Genomic DNA, 16,530 nt, shown 5'->3' with positions numbered 1-16,530 from the left:
ATCTTTTAAAGAGATACCAAAAACTGTTAACTGGAAAAACCGACTTAACAATGCACTAAAAAATCTAAGTAAAACTGTTTAATTATTTAAATTTAACCCTTTTGAACTCTACTCCTCATTAACAACCTTTAATTTACAAATCGAATTAAAAGTGCATTTTTAAAAGTAATCTTCTTTTTTTAGTTTTATTTAAAATTTGAATAACCTTAAAAAATGCTGTCCGTATAAAAAAATCGCTCTCAACAATGCAAAAGCGAAAAACCCACTTTTTGATAAATCCAAGAAAAAGACGTAAAATTACTCGAAAGGCTGTTAACTAGCATAACTAAGGTTTTTGGAATGCGAGATTACGAATTATTTTTTACTAAAATTTAAATTAAACATTTTTTTAAAGAAAAATACTAAAATGTTCAACTTTCGCATAAAATTTCCTTGACTATCAGAATGATATTATATTGAATACCACTGTGCTAAATACAATACTAAGTAATGAAAACAAAAAAATTGAAAAATATTTTCAAATTGCGTAAGTAGACAAAATTTAACTATTTTCCCATTTAAATCTTCCTCTTAAATTATCTGCAAAAACTTACAGCGGGATCACCAAATGAAGTTTCAAATTTAAAAACGAAAATGAGCACTATTTTTATTACAATCCGTTACTGTTAACGAACTAAGTGCTTCCAACAAATGTACGTTTGCCACATTCCACTCTGCGATGTTAGAAGATAGATTTTATTACTTTTTTCAATTTTGTATGAAAATAATGTAAATGTTAGAATGACATCAGTTTGTATAAGAGATCATTATTCTACAATAATCCGATACAAAGCAATGACGAAAACAAAATATGAGTAATATCTTAAAATTGTATCCGTGAAAATACTTTTGTTTTTTTGCTTAAAACTTATTTCTCAGATGTTATCTAGAAGAAAACTATTACGGAACCATAAAAGGAACTTCCCCTGTAAAATAATAGAAGAATAACTAAAATCGGAGTATCAGGTCCACCGATTTATTACGTATATGTAAGTTTCGTATAAAAAAGTACTTGTGAAGGTATTCTTAAAACTATATATAAATCTATCGCACTATATAACTATATTAAAAAAAGAAATTGTTTTTCAAAATGTGTTCTAGCATAAAAAGTAATAATTTTAAGTACATAACGGTGTCCAAGAGTTTCAGAGTCCCATGCGCCACGAGTCCGAACTTTTACATTGAAAAAAAGGAAAAAAAGTTATGGTATTTGATCTTTAGATTTTTGTGTAAGTTTGCTACTTTCAAAAAAACTACATTCTTATCTCTCAGTATGGTACAGTATCCCAAACCCTCACAATTAATAAAAATTGAAATACTGCAAAATAGAACCTTCTTTTTTTTAAAATTGCTTTACTTTCAGAAGAAAATTAAAAAAAAAGAAGTCCAAAGATTATTATGCTCTTGCCTCCCAAATACCACAAGCCTTTAAGGCCTACTATAATAGCAAAATTGAAGGATTGAGATTCGAACTCAAATCTTTTTCTAAACACGTCTATGTTAAATAAAAAATCATTTAAAAGAGGTTTATCTATTCTTCCTTCCAAACAGCTCATGTGCCAAAAATCCTAGAATTTAATAAACCAAACAGTATTGAAAAATTGGAGCCACTATTAAAAAAAAACAAAAAACATGTTTTATCTTTGAAAAAGATAAAAAAAAAAATTATTATCTGAGATTCAGTCCTCTTCGCACTCCAAGAACCTCCAGCTCTTTTTAATCCAAAATTGTAATTCTGGGATAATCAATCCTTCAATCCCTTCTTTTCATAGTGTTATGTTTCACAGCAGCCAATAAAACTACGGCATGGAAAGTTTTAGCTTTGTTACCCTCCCAGCAACTCTTTAATTTCTTCACCGATTGGGATGGGGATGCTTTTATGCTTTTAACTTTTACCCCAAACCTTCATTTAATTAAAACTGAATTAATTATTTTCTGCCTTAAAATAAAAAGATAATTATGCTTCAAATTAACATACTTTTTTAAACTTCTATATTTGGATCAAATAAAATCCTCAATTGTGTCAATCAAGTCTGGCCCTCTCCATGCTCTCCAACTCGCGTCAAACAATTGTGAAAATCTGATGGGCTTTGCATTTAGCAAAAAATTAAACTTTTGCGAACTTACTGATCATCAACATCCCATTTGCAAGTCTTCGTATTAAAAAAAAATAATCCTTATGCAAACCAGCCCTTTAGTACCCCGTTTTGTTCTTCTTTGGTTAGTTAATCTTTTCTTTTTATGTAAAAACAGTACGAGTTTTAATGACATTTGAACGGAAAGCTAATAATTATAAATCATGTCTGAATTTATAATCTATGTGTTAAGATGAAATATTTTGGAAGGGTGCAAAAATGCACCCTTCAATGCAAAAATTTTCAAATGAACCCTAATGCACATAATAAGTTATAGTATTATTTGGTGTCTATTTTCTTTTATAATTAATTTTTTATAGGATCAATGTTTACCGCTTAAATGAATGATAGTAGAGGATTACAAACTGCTGAAATCGGCTATTACCTCTGGCATTTTATAAAACATTTTCTTTTTTAAATATAGATTTATTTAGGCTCGCTTACTTACAAAAAAAGACAATTATAGTCTGGCTAACAAAAACACAATTGAGTTTCAACTATTATAACTTTTTAATCAACAAAGATAAAAGAAAAAATACACCTAATTTAAAGAATAAGGGGAAAAATTAATTTTAAGTTCAACTTCGACAAAGAGTTGTGAAAAATATGTAAAAGTAACACTCTGTAATGTGGTTTAAAATACAAACTTCTTTTTTCACCCTCGTTAAATCTCATTTCATTCCGGTAATTATTCCGACAGTAAGCGCTAAACAAATATCCTTCTATTTCCAGAAATAAAGTCGAAATCATTTTTTTAAAGTAACAAACTAGCACAGCAAAAACCGCAAGAAAATAAACAATTCTGGGCAGTAATTTACTTTTTCAAAACATATTCAGAAATACTTTTTTTAAATTCGATGAGTTTACTATTCCATCTTTTTGAAAACAGTGATTTAAAGATTTTAATAAGGATAAAAATACTTTTTTTAAGTTTTTATAAAGAAAGAAAAAAATAGTCTACCTCTTAACAATGTCCGTTTTAGAACGGGGTAGAAAAAAATGGAAATTATACATAATCAAGTAATCTTTTGACCTGATAAGAGCCTATTTTTTTCGTACAACACTTAGTTTCTAATCAAAGTAGAATGGGTGCACAGAACTGTACTTGCGTAAAAACAGAGAAAAATCAAACTTTCCTTAAAAATAGTCTACCACCAACAAGTTTCACCATAACCAAATAAAAATAACTAAGATTTAAGTTTATGACTAAAGTTTGTGATTTTGTGACTTTTTTTAAATCCGCGGTTTTTAAAGAAAATCCAAGAAACGCCCTTAAAAAAGACCTTCGTTAAAAAAATAAAATAAAATAAATTTACTAAAGATTAAATAAAAAAAAAAAATTCTGCTACAGTCAATTTTTATCATATAGAAACGACAAAAAAAAATAAAATTTTTCACCTTCAAAAAAATCTCTTAAATTTTTTTAATCAAACTAATATTTTCTTACGTTTAAAAAAAAAACTGCTATTCCAATTCAATAACCTCATTCAATCTACACGTACAACATTAAAAAGTATATTTCTATAAAGAAAATCTACAACTCCGATGAGTTATAGACCCATCGGATTCTTAAAAAGTAATTCCGAACACGTCTCAGAAAAAAAAATTATTAACTAGAATTATCTTATATTTATTTGTATTTTTTTTCTTTTAAAGCTAAACGATTTTATAATATAAAATATTTACATATTAGATGGTAAATGATGTAATTGTATAAGAAATATTCGAAGTTTATCTTGTTAATTTGATTAGTAACTGATGTAGTGCACCGGTTTGCTGCCAATCGGCAAATAAATTCTGGAAGTCATAGTCTGTTCTTATTTCAATGCGTCTGGACTGAAGCCTTATACGAGGGTAAGAGTAATGTGCAATAATTGTTAGACTGTGAAAAGTGTTATAAATGTCAAATATGCTGCGAAATGTTAAAAAAAATAAATAAATACACCTATTTAAAAAAAACCGAGCTAAAAAAATCAATACTTTTTCAATTCTTCTATAATTTTAACTTTTTGAAGTTGGTGTCAAATTAAAAAAAAAGAACTTCAATGAGATAAGAAAAACAAAAAATAATTTTTAGGACAGTTTGTATTTTTTAAATTGGTGTAATTTATTTAACTTACTATTTATTTATTTCAATATTTTTTTTTTGTTTAATATTTATTTAAAACAGAGAGGGTTTAAAAGAATACTATCCATTTGTAAAGAAAAGTTGTTTACAAGAAAATGTGAGAAACCTGCATCTGACAAAAACACACAGTGTAGAGAAACAACGCCAACACGGCGAAAAATGACAACGACGGCTAATTGTCGAACTTTAAATACATGCAAGTAAATATATACGATGATTTACTTAAAAATTAATTTAAGTTTCTCTACTAATTTCACTGACTTTTTACATTAAAATTGCTTTCAAATACGCTGACAATTGATATTCACATTTACAAATGAAATATGGCAAGAAGCTTTTTATGCCTTTTAGACCTAAGCGTTTAACTTTGGTATCTTGCTCAGAAAATTTGAAATTTTATGTGGTATTTATCATTTCTTAATTTGTTCCTTCACATCGGCTTTATCCATTGTCACTTGCGAAACTGATTGATAAATAAATAATAAAAAGATTGAAAAAGTACGAAAAGGGATAAGTTAAGTGATTTCTGTTTAATTCTATACCGATTGCAAGACTGTTTGAACCTCATGATGACAATTTACACACATTAAGATCATCTTAACAGCCAGGATAGATAGTGTAGAGCAAAAAAAAAACAACAAATTAACGTACACCTTTCTGTCATGAACAATACATTACGTACCCTGACTTCAATCAAAGGAAATCAGAAGTGCTATTGCAATAAAGACGTGCTATGACTGGTGATGGGTGTGTTCTACTTACACTCAGTTAATACAGTAGCATTTTAAAATTTAATTACACTAAAAAAACGTTAACATATTTAATTTCATCAAAAAGTAAGTTTCTTGGCTTTTCCAGTAATTTTAAATGTATTCTGTTTTAATTTTCTGATACTTCTTTTTATGTAATTTATTTATATACCTCCAGATATTTATTTTTATCAGGGAGTCTATTTTAACTGAAAGAATGGATTTTAACTATAAGAATAAATATTTACAAACTTACTTTAGATGTATAGCATTGGCCCAATTGCTCAATAGAGTTTGCTTTGGAAAACAGGATACATATTTCAGATTTTGTCCAGATATATTTACTGACATATGATTTATTATTTCCCTAGAAATAGCAAAAATGATTTATATGGATAACAGCTACAACCATAATGGCTGTAGGTAACGCGATACGAGACGTCAATAACACTTTTCAGAGTTCAAAACAGGGACTGCTTGTATAGTTAATATCATTACTCACAGAAAAAGTAATTCTGCCTAGAGCTGGTCACTCTTTACGTTTTACACATATTACTGAAATAAGAAAGGCTGAAATCGATCGTGTAAAGAAATAAATTAGTGTAGATCTAAAACATCTTTTGTTTTACTTATCTTTTATCCTTTACTTTTATTAACTATGTTAAAAATAATAGATCTGGTAAAAAAAATTAGTTACCCAGACTTTAATACCAATATGTAAAAAAAAAAAAAACTAAAACTATCAGTGCAATGAGCATGAACAAAAAAATACTCATTAGTGTTCTAAAATACTAACTCAAACTTAATTTCAACCAAACATTAATTGAGAAACAAAGACACATACCTAAATGACCTAATCACGATTAATATCAATAATTGGTTTTCATAATTACAATTTCCAATATCAATGTAATGAACATAGTTCTAAAAACAAATGTAATTATGAAAAAGTTATTAAAATAATATTAGTAATAATAATAATGACAACATATTAAACTGAAAAAAATGTATGCATTTAATTCCTACTTATTTCAAGATTATTATGCACTTGCATAATGTTTACTCTTTGCAATAAAACTGATAAACAGTTCATGAAGGTTTATGAGTTATAAACAATTATACAATCAGTAAATCTTTTTAACAGCTTACATTCACTTTTACAAATGATAAAATATACATTAGTGAGGTAGGTTAATTTTTCTTGACATGAGGAAATAATACACATGTATATTATTTATGAGATATTACTATTTAATATATGAAATGTTAGAAACTGGTATCATATTAAACTGGAGTGTAGTTTGATTGCTGATGTGCTTGCATTTCAATGACTTCAAAATGGTTGAACTGATTTTCATAAAATAAGTATCTAGTTATACATTATCTCAATTGCTTGAATAACAATTAGTACATGATAGTGATTCCAATATTGTGGACGTTCACCCCCAGAATGTGTCATGAAAGTTTGGTACCGCAAACACTAAAATAAAACAATCTTAAATTAGAGTTGCAGATACCATCTGTTACAGCACATTTGTTTTCTGTAACTTCTCACTAATTTTTGTATCCCAATATTATATATTTTCTTGGTATTAAGTTCTCGCTAATGCTCACTTCACTCGATAGACTAGTGAGCGAAGATTGATTAGTTTATATTTATAATTTTATTTATTTATTTTCTTATTTCAATATAGTGTTTCAGTGGCACCATCTAAGTACTAAGTAACTAAAGTGGTAGATCGCCTACGACATTAATACTATTTTCTTTGTTTTGATTATATTTTTGTCCTTAATAGTTAAAGGATAACTTTAATAGTAATAGTTAATAATAGTAAGGACAACTTTAACTTAATAGTTACATCAACTTTAATAAATAGTAACACAGGTGTGTGAAATTCCATGCAGAGTTGTTCACTTACTCTCTACTTTTGAGTAACACTGCCTAAATATCTGTCTACAGGTCACATGACTGATGAATATAACTCTTGATTGGTCTAAAACAATTCAACTGACTGTGACTCAAATTCCAGAACATTCAAGCAGTAGTTGAGAAATCTGAGGTGAAGACCATGTTTTCTATGTCTGATGTACAATAATTTTGTTAAATGAATAATATATGTAAAACTTTTAAGCAAAACCTATAGAGAATTTAATTCTAAACATAACGGTGTAAGATAAGTTGAATAATACAGAAAAGTTAGAAAAATTTGAATTTTATTTAGAATCCATACATTACTACATTTGTAAGAAAAGTACTTTTTTAATGTAAACAAAAAACCAATTTTTGTGATGTGAAAAATTTGTAAAAACAACATTTGTCATAAATTGCTGTTAAAAAATAAAACAAAAAAGAACTGGAAAGTACTCAACAATTGTAAAATAAAAATTACATAATTTTTTTATTAACAGAAATACAATAAATTAACTGAAAAATTATTATTTCAAAGTCGGGAATAAAATAACAGCTGATCAACTATGTGAAATACTGCATTAGTGTTTAAATCATTCTGTATGGTACATTAAGAATATGGGGGTACCGTGAACTACGCTGTTGTTAGTGAAGGTTTTCTGTGAATTTTAGTTTGAATGTGATCGGTTTGCCATTGAAATAATGCCGTACTTATTTAGAACAGAGAAGTACGTTGATATAGTATTCATTTTTGGTATGTGTAACGGTAATGCTACAGCTGCAGCAGAATATGAAATATGTTTTCCGAATTGCGGAATTCCAGATCCCAAAGCAATTAGCACGACTTTTCGCAAACTTCAGGAAACAGGTTCACTACCTGGTATTTGTACCAGCTACGAACGATTTGTCCAACAAGATGATGTTATTGATGAAATTATTGTTGATGCAGTTTAGCACAGTTCAGAAGTTAGTACACGACATCTTTCTAAGCGGATCGGAGTTTCGCATTCGATGGTTCAGAGGACTCTTAAACAAAATAAGTTTTATCCTAATCATAAGTAGCCAGTTCAACATCTACAACTAGGAGACGGTTTGCTTCGCTTGGAATTCTGCAACTGTTGGAATACAAATCGGCAACTCTACAAATATGTTTTGTTTGCCGAGACAAATTTTAGTCAAGATGGTGTCAACAGCTTATGCAATGAGCATATATGGGCAGAAGTACATCCTAATAAAACAGTGGGTGGTAATTTTCAACACTGATTTTGGCTATGTATGGTGTGGCCTTCTTCACAATCAATTGTTTAGACTGTTCATATTACCTACCCGCTTAAATGTTTAAGTCTACTTGCACTTTCTTCAAGAAGAATTGCCAAAACTGCTTGAAGATGTTCCTCTAATGCTGAGATGCAAAGTATACTTTCAACACAATGGCACACCTACCCACTTCTCTTGTGCCGTTTCCACCCACTTAAAACATCATTTCTCTGAGAAATGGATCGGTCATCGAGATCCACATTCCTGGTTACCAAGATAGCCTGATCTACCACCTTTAAATTTTGCGTCTGGGAATGAATGAAAAATATTATATATAAAAACAAAAATATATCCTCCTGAGGAATTAATTTTCCGCATTATGTATGCAGCTGAGCAACTTGTGGAGAGCCTTGAAGAACTAAAAAGAGCAATGAAAGCAGTGCAGAAGAAATGTGTTGAAAATGGAGGGCTCATTTTTATTAAAACAAAAGCAATATGTATAATGCACTTAGGTCTACTGTTTCTGCCGGCCTCCATGGCGCAAGTGATAGTGTCAGTGTTTTATCCAGAAGTCCCGGGTTCAAATCCCAATCGGGCATGACATTTTCACACGCTACTTGTCATTCATTTCATTCTCTGAAGCAATACCTAATGGTGGTCCCAGAGTTAAAAAAATAAAATAAAAAAGTCTACTGTTTCTAAATAAAATCCGAATTTTTCTAACTTTTGTTTGTTTTATTCAATTTTTGTTCAGAATAAAATTTTCAATAAGTTTCGCCTAAAATTTAAAATAATTTCACAATCATTCTGTTTTATCATAAGGTCTGGATATATAATGCCCTTCACAGAAAGTAACTTAAATGGTGCCTCTTGCTCCTTAAGTGGTTCATATACCACTTACAAATGAAAGACTGCGATATAGAGTGTAAAACAACAAATTAATAAACTTTTTTCTGTTATGAAACAATGCTTTACAAAGACTGCTTTAACTCAGTAGAAAATGAAAACTAATACAGAGAAGTACGTTAAAACAAATTTAAACTGAACAGCCATAAACTCAACAAGGGAATGGTTCAAACAAATGATACTGAAAAAAAATTAATTGAATAAAGTTAAAAAAGCGTGAACATAAATTTTACAATATTTAAACAATCTTAAATAAGATATATCTTGGATATTTTAAATAGACATCTATGTACTTTGTGGCACTTGTCATATGAGAATTTGATAAAAAACAAAAATGATTTTGTATCTGTAAAGCCCCCATAGACTCTGTTATAGTACACAAACAAATAGTTTTCACCTTTTATGATAAATATTCCTCAAATGAAAAGGCAATGGGGAATCATTTCACGCTTCACTTACATTTGAAGCCTAATATGGTATGGTTGTTATTCTTGAGAATGGCTATGTAATTATTAAAAAATAAATATATAAAAAAAAAGATAATTTAAATTAGTTCCAAATGTATTACAGTGCTGCTAGATATTATTAGTACTGGATTGGGTAACTGAAAATAAGAGTAACACAGGAAAAAACAAGCAATTATGGGCCATAATGAACCAAATAAATACTGAAGCCCAAAAATAGATTAAGTAACAATAATAATATACTATAAGCAATACAATGGATAATGTAATGGTCCTTTTATGAGAATCAAAAATGTATAACAGTAAAGATAAAATTTAAGTAGTAAACATCAATAACTAAACCACTAAAATCATTAAATGATAAGAAATGTTGAATCTTCTTTTCATTAGAAACTAAGGTGCAAATCTTAACAAATGAGCACTTTAATCTCATCTGTGAGTTTTTTGGAGAACATCTACCCATACCAAATTTTTTTATTACCATCATGTTAATGAGATGTAAGCTTTCTTTCTAGACTTTTTGAAACTGTAATTTAGAACGTATCTAGCATCTCATTTTAATATAGTTAGTTATGAAACTAACTAAATTCAAGGAGAAACTTGCCATCTTTTTAAAGGAAGAGAGTGGGGTATACTGACAGCATGTAATCATTTAATTGCCCACTAAAAGCTTTCTGACAATAGTAGAGATTGAACCATGAGGAGAATAGCATCTCAATAAATCATCAGAAAATTAACAACTTAATGACCTAAGTTATAAGACTCCTCTGGAATTTTTTTTATTATGAGCTATTTCTGATATAGTTTAAGAAATAACAATTATCAATAATACTTAAAAGAATTCCAAAAATGATAATAATGATACCGGAAATACAACTGTTGTCAAAGAATGAATATTAAAATTCCAATTAAATTAAAATTTTTATTTCTTGTCAACGCTTCTGTCATATAATAAACTACCTGTAAAGAAAATTATATAAGCAGCACAAAACTCATTTCTTAAAAATTTATCTTTACTACCATGAAATCAACTTATGCAGGTGTGAATCTTTATTATTCTTAAAATTAATTACTAAGAGTAAAAAAATTTTTATATTAATGTGTAAGTACAAGAGATAAAATAAAAATTGAGATTTTCAGTATTCATATATGTAGTTTAATCATCAAAACAATTCATCTATAACTATAACAAATAATAACCAAATTTAATTAATGTTTCAATTTGATTTATATAATCTTTCTCCAGCAAATTCTATTGGATTGCTGACACATTTACAGTTCAACTCGCAGTCATGAATAATTTTTTTATTTAAAAATATTAACCATAACAATATACTTTTAAAATAATTCCCAAAATTAAGGGTATATTTGGCTAAGGTAACATGGATCTATAAAAAAAGTATATATGTATAAATAAAATTGCGTCTTTTTATAAATTATACATCATGAAGATCACAAAACTTGCCAACTTTAAGAAGAGGCCACATATTATTTTTGGAAATCAAGGTTTATTTCTTTGGAAACTTTATATAAATAACTGCATTTATAGTTTTAAACATAACATCTTCAAATAAAAATACGAATTTTCACTATACCAGTAATTGAAATACGTCAAATAACGATTCAACATCATTAATGTAGTTATAAAATGATGAGAAATATAATATGCGAAGTAACAAAATAAAATAAATTATCTAAATTCATAATTAAATCTGTTTTGAATAAGTAAAATTTAAACAAGTCATCTAAATACAAAGAAAGTTAAAGATTCCTGAACTTTCTTAAAATATAATTAAATCTAAACCAAAATACTATTTATATTTTTACCTTTCTTTCGTCGCTTGTCCTTCCTCTTGCGCGGCTGCACGTCACCAGACATTTTAAAAATTAAATAAGTATTAATAAAAGCTTAATATCCTGCTGTACTAACCATCTATCATTTTGGCAGACGGACTACTGACTGTTAAAACTCTAACCACATCTCTAATATGACCTACCACCACGACTAACTGAAATACAATACCCGTTATATTTCCATATGATTTGTCAGATACGAACCAAGACTGCCAACGTAAGTGTCTTGAACGTTAATCAAATTAAAGACTTAATTAAGTCATCTAGAATGTCTAAATAAAAATAATAAAAAACTAAGATGATTCCAATTTTATTTAAAATTACATATATGTAAGCAAGCTAACGTTTTAGTAAAATTGAATATATATATATATATATATATATATTTTATTTTCATGAATTATAGATTTTACTTAAATTTATATTAATAAAATATATTAGACAATAAGATTACAGTACAAATCTTTGATATTTCTGGTTAATATTCTTGAAACATATGTTAGTTTAAAGTAAAATAAGGTGTTTGATTTAATTTTGTGCAGTACTGGCTCAATATATTTAGTTCTTGATAGCAGAGCATGACAGTTGGATGCGATGATATGATCGAAGTTGGTGTGGATAACCTAAATTGTTTAATCTATAATCTTATTTTTAACTAAAATTTTAATGGTATGTTCAATATTTTTCACGTTTTAGCTGTTATTTAAATAGCTTTTGCTAGAATTTTATCTGAATGAGCTAAATTTTTGAATAATTAAAATTTTTATTCTCCCTATTTATCTGTTATTAATATGAAATTTGTAGCTGTTGTAATATGTTATAAAATTTTTTACTTTACTATATGGTACATTTATTTTGTTTATGTGGTCTGTCGTAACAAGCATTTAAATAACGAAATGTATTCAGATTAATTGCATTTAGGTTATGAATGGTTTCTTTGGGGGTTAATAACTGTTGACTTATAGTTTCTATTGGCCCTATCGGTAAGTTATTAATAATTTAATTTGTATTATTACTAAAGTATTTATATTATGTACCCTACTCTATGAATCATGAGACCTTGCCGTTGGTGAGGGGGCTTGAGTGTTCAGGGATACAGAGTAGCTGAACCGAAGGTGCAACCATATCTGAGAAGTATCTGCTGAGAGCCAGACTAAGGAATGATTCCTGAAAGAGGGCAGCAGCTTTCAGTAGTTGTTAAGGACGTGAGTCAGAATGACTTAAACGGCCATATCAACATCACTCAGTCCTCTGAGTACTGCGCAGCTGAAAGCAATGGAAAACTACAGCTGCTTTTTTTCCAAGAAAATGTGGCTCTCTGCATTTTCATATAGCAATGATGGAGACGCCTTCCTTGGTAAAATATTCCGGAGGTAAACTAGTTCCCCGTTCAGATCTCCGGGTGGAGACTACTAAGGAAGGGGTCACCAGAAAATAAAAAAATAACATTCTACGAGTCGGAGCGTGGAATGTTAGAAGTTTAAAAAAGGTTGGTAGGCTAGTAAATTTAAAAAGGGAAATGGATGGGATAAATGTGGATGTAGTAGGAATTAGTGAGGTTCGGTGGAAAGAGGAAGGCGACTTTTGGTCAGGTGATTTTAGAATAATTAACTCAGCTTCAAATAATGGGCAGGCAGGAGTAGGTTTCTCAGGAGATGAGGTAGAGTGTGTATACAAAGAGATTGATGAAGCAATTAAACAGGTAAAAGGAGATGAAAATTTAATAATAGTTGGAGATTGGAATGCAATCATTGGAAAAGGCAAGGAAGGAAATATAGTGGGTAAATACGGGCTGGGCAAAAGGAATGAAAGAGGGGACAGACTTATAGAGTTTTGCACGAAGTATAATTTAGTAATTGCCAACACCCAATATAAAAATCATAATAGAAGAATATACACTTGGAAAAAGCCAGGCGATACTGCAAGGTATCAGATAGATTATATCATGGTTAAGCAAAGATTTAGAAATCAAATCGTTGACTGTAAAACTTACCCTGGAGCAGACATTGATAGCGACCATAATTTGGTCTGGGTTTAAACCCCAATGAAATGTAGATTGGGGTTAAAAACCTGAAGAAAAGGTGTCAGATGAATTGGTGGAATTTAGAGAAGCTTAAGGAAGAGGAGGTAAAGAAGATTTTTGAGGAGGACATCGCAAGAGGTCTGAGTAAAAAAGATAAGGTAGAAAATGTAGAAGAAGAATGGGAGAATGTTAAAAAGGAAATTCTTAAATCAGCAGAAGCGAACTTAGGCGGAATAAAGAGAACTGGTAGAAAACCTTGGGTTTCAGACGATATATTGCAGCTGATGGATGAACGTAGAAAATATAAGAATGCTAGTGATGAAGAAAGTAAAAGGAACTATCGACAATTAAGAAATGCTATAAACAGGAAGTGCAAACTAGCGAAAGAAGAGTGGATTAAAGAAAAGTGTTCAGAAGTGGAAAGAGAAATGAACATTGGTAAAGTAGACGGAGCATACAGGAAAGTTAAGGAAAATTTTTGGGTACATAAATTAAAATCTAATAATGTGTTAAACAAAGATGGTAAACCAATATATAATACGAAAAGGAAAGTTGATAGATGGGTGGAATATACTGAAGATTTATACGGAGGAAATGAATTAGAAAATGATGTAGTAGAAATAACAAAGATGGACCACTGAATATGAAAATAGGAGGAGAAAAGATTATGGAGGTAGAAGTATTTTGTTATTTGGGAAGTAGAATTATTGAAGATGGACGAAGCAGGAGCGATATAAAATGCCGAATAGCACAAGCGAAACGAGCCTTCAGTAAGAAATATAATTTGTTTACATCAAAAATTAATTTAAATATCAGGAAAAGATTTTTGAAAGTATATGTTTGGAGTGTCGCTTTATATGGAAGTGAAACTTGGACAATCTGAGTATCTGAGAAGAAAAGATTAGAAGCTTTTGAAATGTGGTGCTATAGGAGAATGTTAAAAATCAGATGAGTGGATAAAGTGACAAATGAAGAGGTATTGCGGCAAATAGATGAAGAAAGAAGCATTTGGAAATATATAGTTAAAAGAAGAGACAGACTTATAGGCCACATAATAAGGCATCCTGGAATAGTCTCTTTAATATTGCAAGGACAGGTAGAAGGGAAAAATTGTGTAGGCAGGCCACGTTTGGAATATGTAAAACAAATTTTTAGGGATGTAGGATGTAGAAGGTATACTAAAATGAAACTACTAGCACTAGATAGGGAATCTTGGAGAGCTGCATCAAACCAGTCAAATGACTGAAGACAAAAAAAAAACACTTCCATAAGATCTTTTCAGAGTTTTAATGCAGCTTCTTCATCATGTGGCACTGTTGTTTATGTTGTCCATCTTCAAGTTCTTAGAAATCCCATTTACTTAATATAAAATGGGATATTTGATTTGTATTATATTTGTTTATTCAGTTTGTACATGAGTTTGAACTGCATCAAACCAGTCAAATGACTGATGACAAAAAAAAAAAAAATATTATGTACATATATTAAAATTATAATTTGATGTCGTTGCCGTTTTTGTTGATGTTTTCATGTAAGTTGTCATGTTATACTAAAGGATACATGGTTTTAAAAGTGGAAAGTCTAAAAGTATACCTGAGCAATAAATTCATTTAAAATGCAAAAAAAAATTTCCTGTTAATGTTTGTTAGTTTTTAATTGAACCATGTTGTGTAGTTCTACAACATTAAACTGTTTGAAGATATACTGCAGTGTTTTTAAATTGTTTACAAACATTTGGAGCTTTAAAGTGCTGTGATATTAGTAAGCTTATGATTAGTTCCTGTACCTGTTATCTCACCTTGGGTTTTGGCATGCAGTTCATGACTAGCTTACTTTTTATCATTAGTGCAGATTATCAAGTGCATATGCATTTATATTTATATATTTTGATATATTTGTGGTTTTAGAAAATTAACCACAAGTTTGTTTATTTTTGTAAGTTTAAGTAAATTATCATTGTATAATTTTCTGACTGAAGTACAGCAAAAGTTAATAGTAATCATAAAACTTATTCATTTTTAATTAGTATATTGATAATTCTGAAACAATTTCTTGATCAACTTCAAAATTTGTTCATACTTTATTTAATATACCATAGTAGATGTGCTTAAGATCAGGAGAACACAAGATCTAAATGTCAGAAAGCAAGTTTGGACAGCGGGTGACCTATACAAGATCAAAGTCTGCTCCATGTTATCAATACTGTAGTCAATTAGCAGTCAGTTTTGTTGTTATCGAGACCTGTTCAGATGGTAATCTGTTCTATAGAGAGAGGTTAGGGTTAAGGTTAGAATTTTGTGGAGAGGATTAAACCATAAATTAACCTTAATAGTCATTAGAGTCTGTCTCATAGTCAGTTGTTGAAGATGACTGATAATGCTCTTCGTAAGGTGATTATCCATCATACACATGACTAATATTATGTAACAGGTGTAGTCTCCCTATATGTAGTGACTATATTTCCATTTAAATAAAGATTCAGCTGAATTTTTCCAGGAGGGGTGGAAGTTTAGTCAGTAGTGCGCAGTTACACATACACACTTATTACCATCATGCGGAACCTGTTAGCGAGTCTGACATTGCCTAGACACCCAGAAATGAGGTTCCTCCACCTCTTGTGTCCTATGAAATAATGTTAAGTATTTCTTACATTAGTAATTTATCCCTAACCTCTCTCTCCTGAAGTCTAACCTTAACATCTCTCCACAGAATGGATTACCATGTGATCAGGTCTCAATAACTCACAAAACTGATAGCTAATTGACTAGAGTATTGATAATGCAGCGCAGACTTTGCACAGACTAACCCGCACATGAACGCATCTTCCCAAATCAGCTGATTTCAAAGTCGAGAGTTCAAAGGTTCAAATCCTAGTAAAGTAACGGATTTGAATACTAGATCATGGATACTGGTGTTCTTTGATGATGGGTTTCAATTAATCACACGCCTCAGGAATGGTCGAACTGAGACTGTACAAGACTACACTTCATTTTCACTCATACATGTCATTGTCATTCATCTTCTGAAGTATTATGTGAAAGGTAATTACTGGAGGCTAAACAGGAA

The 16,530-nt window shown here is 29.7% G+C and overlaps 2 protein-coding genes across 8 annotated transcripts in view; one reads left to right on the top strand and one right to left on the bottom strand.

Annotated features, from left to right (window-relative positions):
• The window catches only part of Asph (Aspartyl beta-hydroxylase), a 156,717-nt gene extending 145,107 nt beyond the window's left edge, over positions 1–11,610 (bottom strand). For 5 of the 7 annotated variants that reach the window (XM_075357235.1, XM_075357252.1, XM_075357244.1 and 2 more), the window contains exon 1: positions 11,415–11,608. In XM_075357235.1, coding sequence (XP_075213350.1) covers positions 11,415–11,466 — 52 coding nt within the window. In that variant the 5' untranslated portion in view covers positions 11,467–11,608. Of the gene's footprint in view, positions 1–11,414 lie in introns of all 7 variants that reach the window. The other 2 variants (XR_012755258.1, XM_075357279.1) reach the window with 2 other exon arrangements.
• Positions 11,611–11,954: 344 nt separating this feature from the next.
• Positions 11,955–16,530, top strand: part of LOC142319673 (PAT complex subunit CCDC47) — a 32,449-nt gene continuing 27,873 nt past the window's right edge. The window contains exon 1 of the mRNA XM_075357224.1: positions 11,955–12,110. The gene's annotated coding sequence lies outside the window, so the exon portion shown is untranslated. The remainder of the gene's footprint in view (positions 12,111–16,530) is intronic.

This window comes from Lycorma delicatula, chromosome 1, assembly GCF_047948215.1.
Source record: "Lycorma delicatula isolate Av1 chromosome 1, ASM4794821v1, whole genome shotgun sequence".
Classification (NCBI taxonomy): Eukaryota; Metazoa; Arthropoda; class Insecta; order Hemiptera; family Fulgoridae; genus Lycorma; species Lycorma delicatula.
This window is presented reverse-complemented; position numbering and strand designations above follow the sequence as displayed.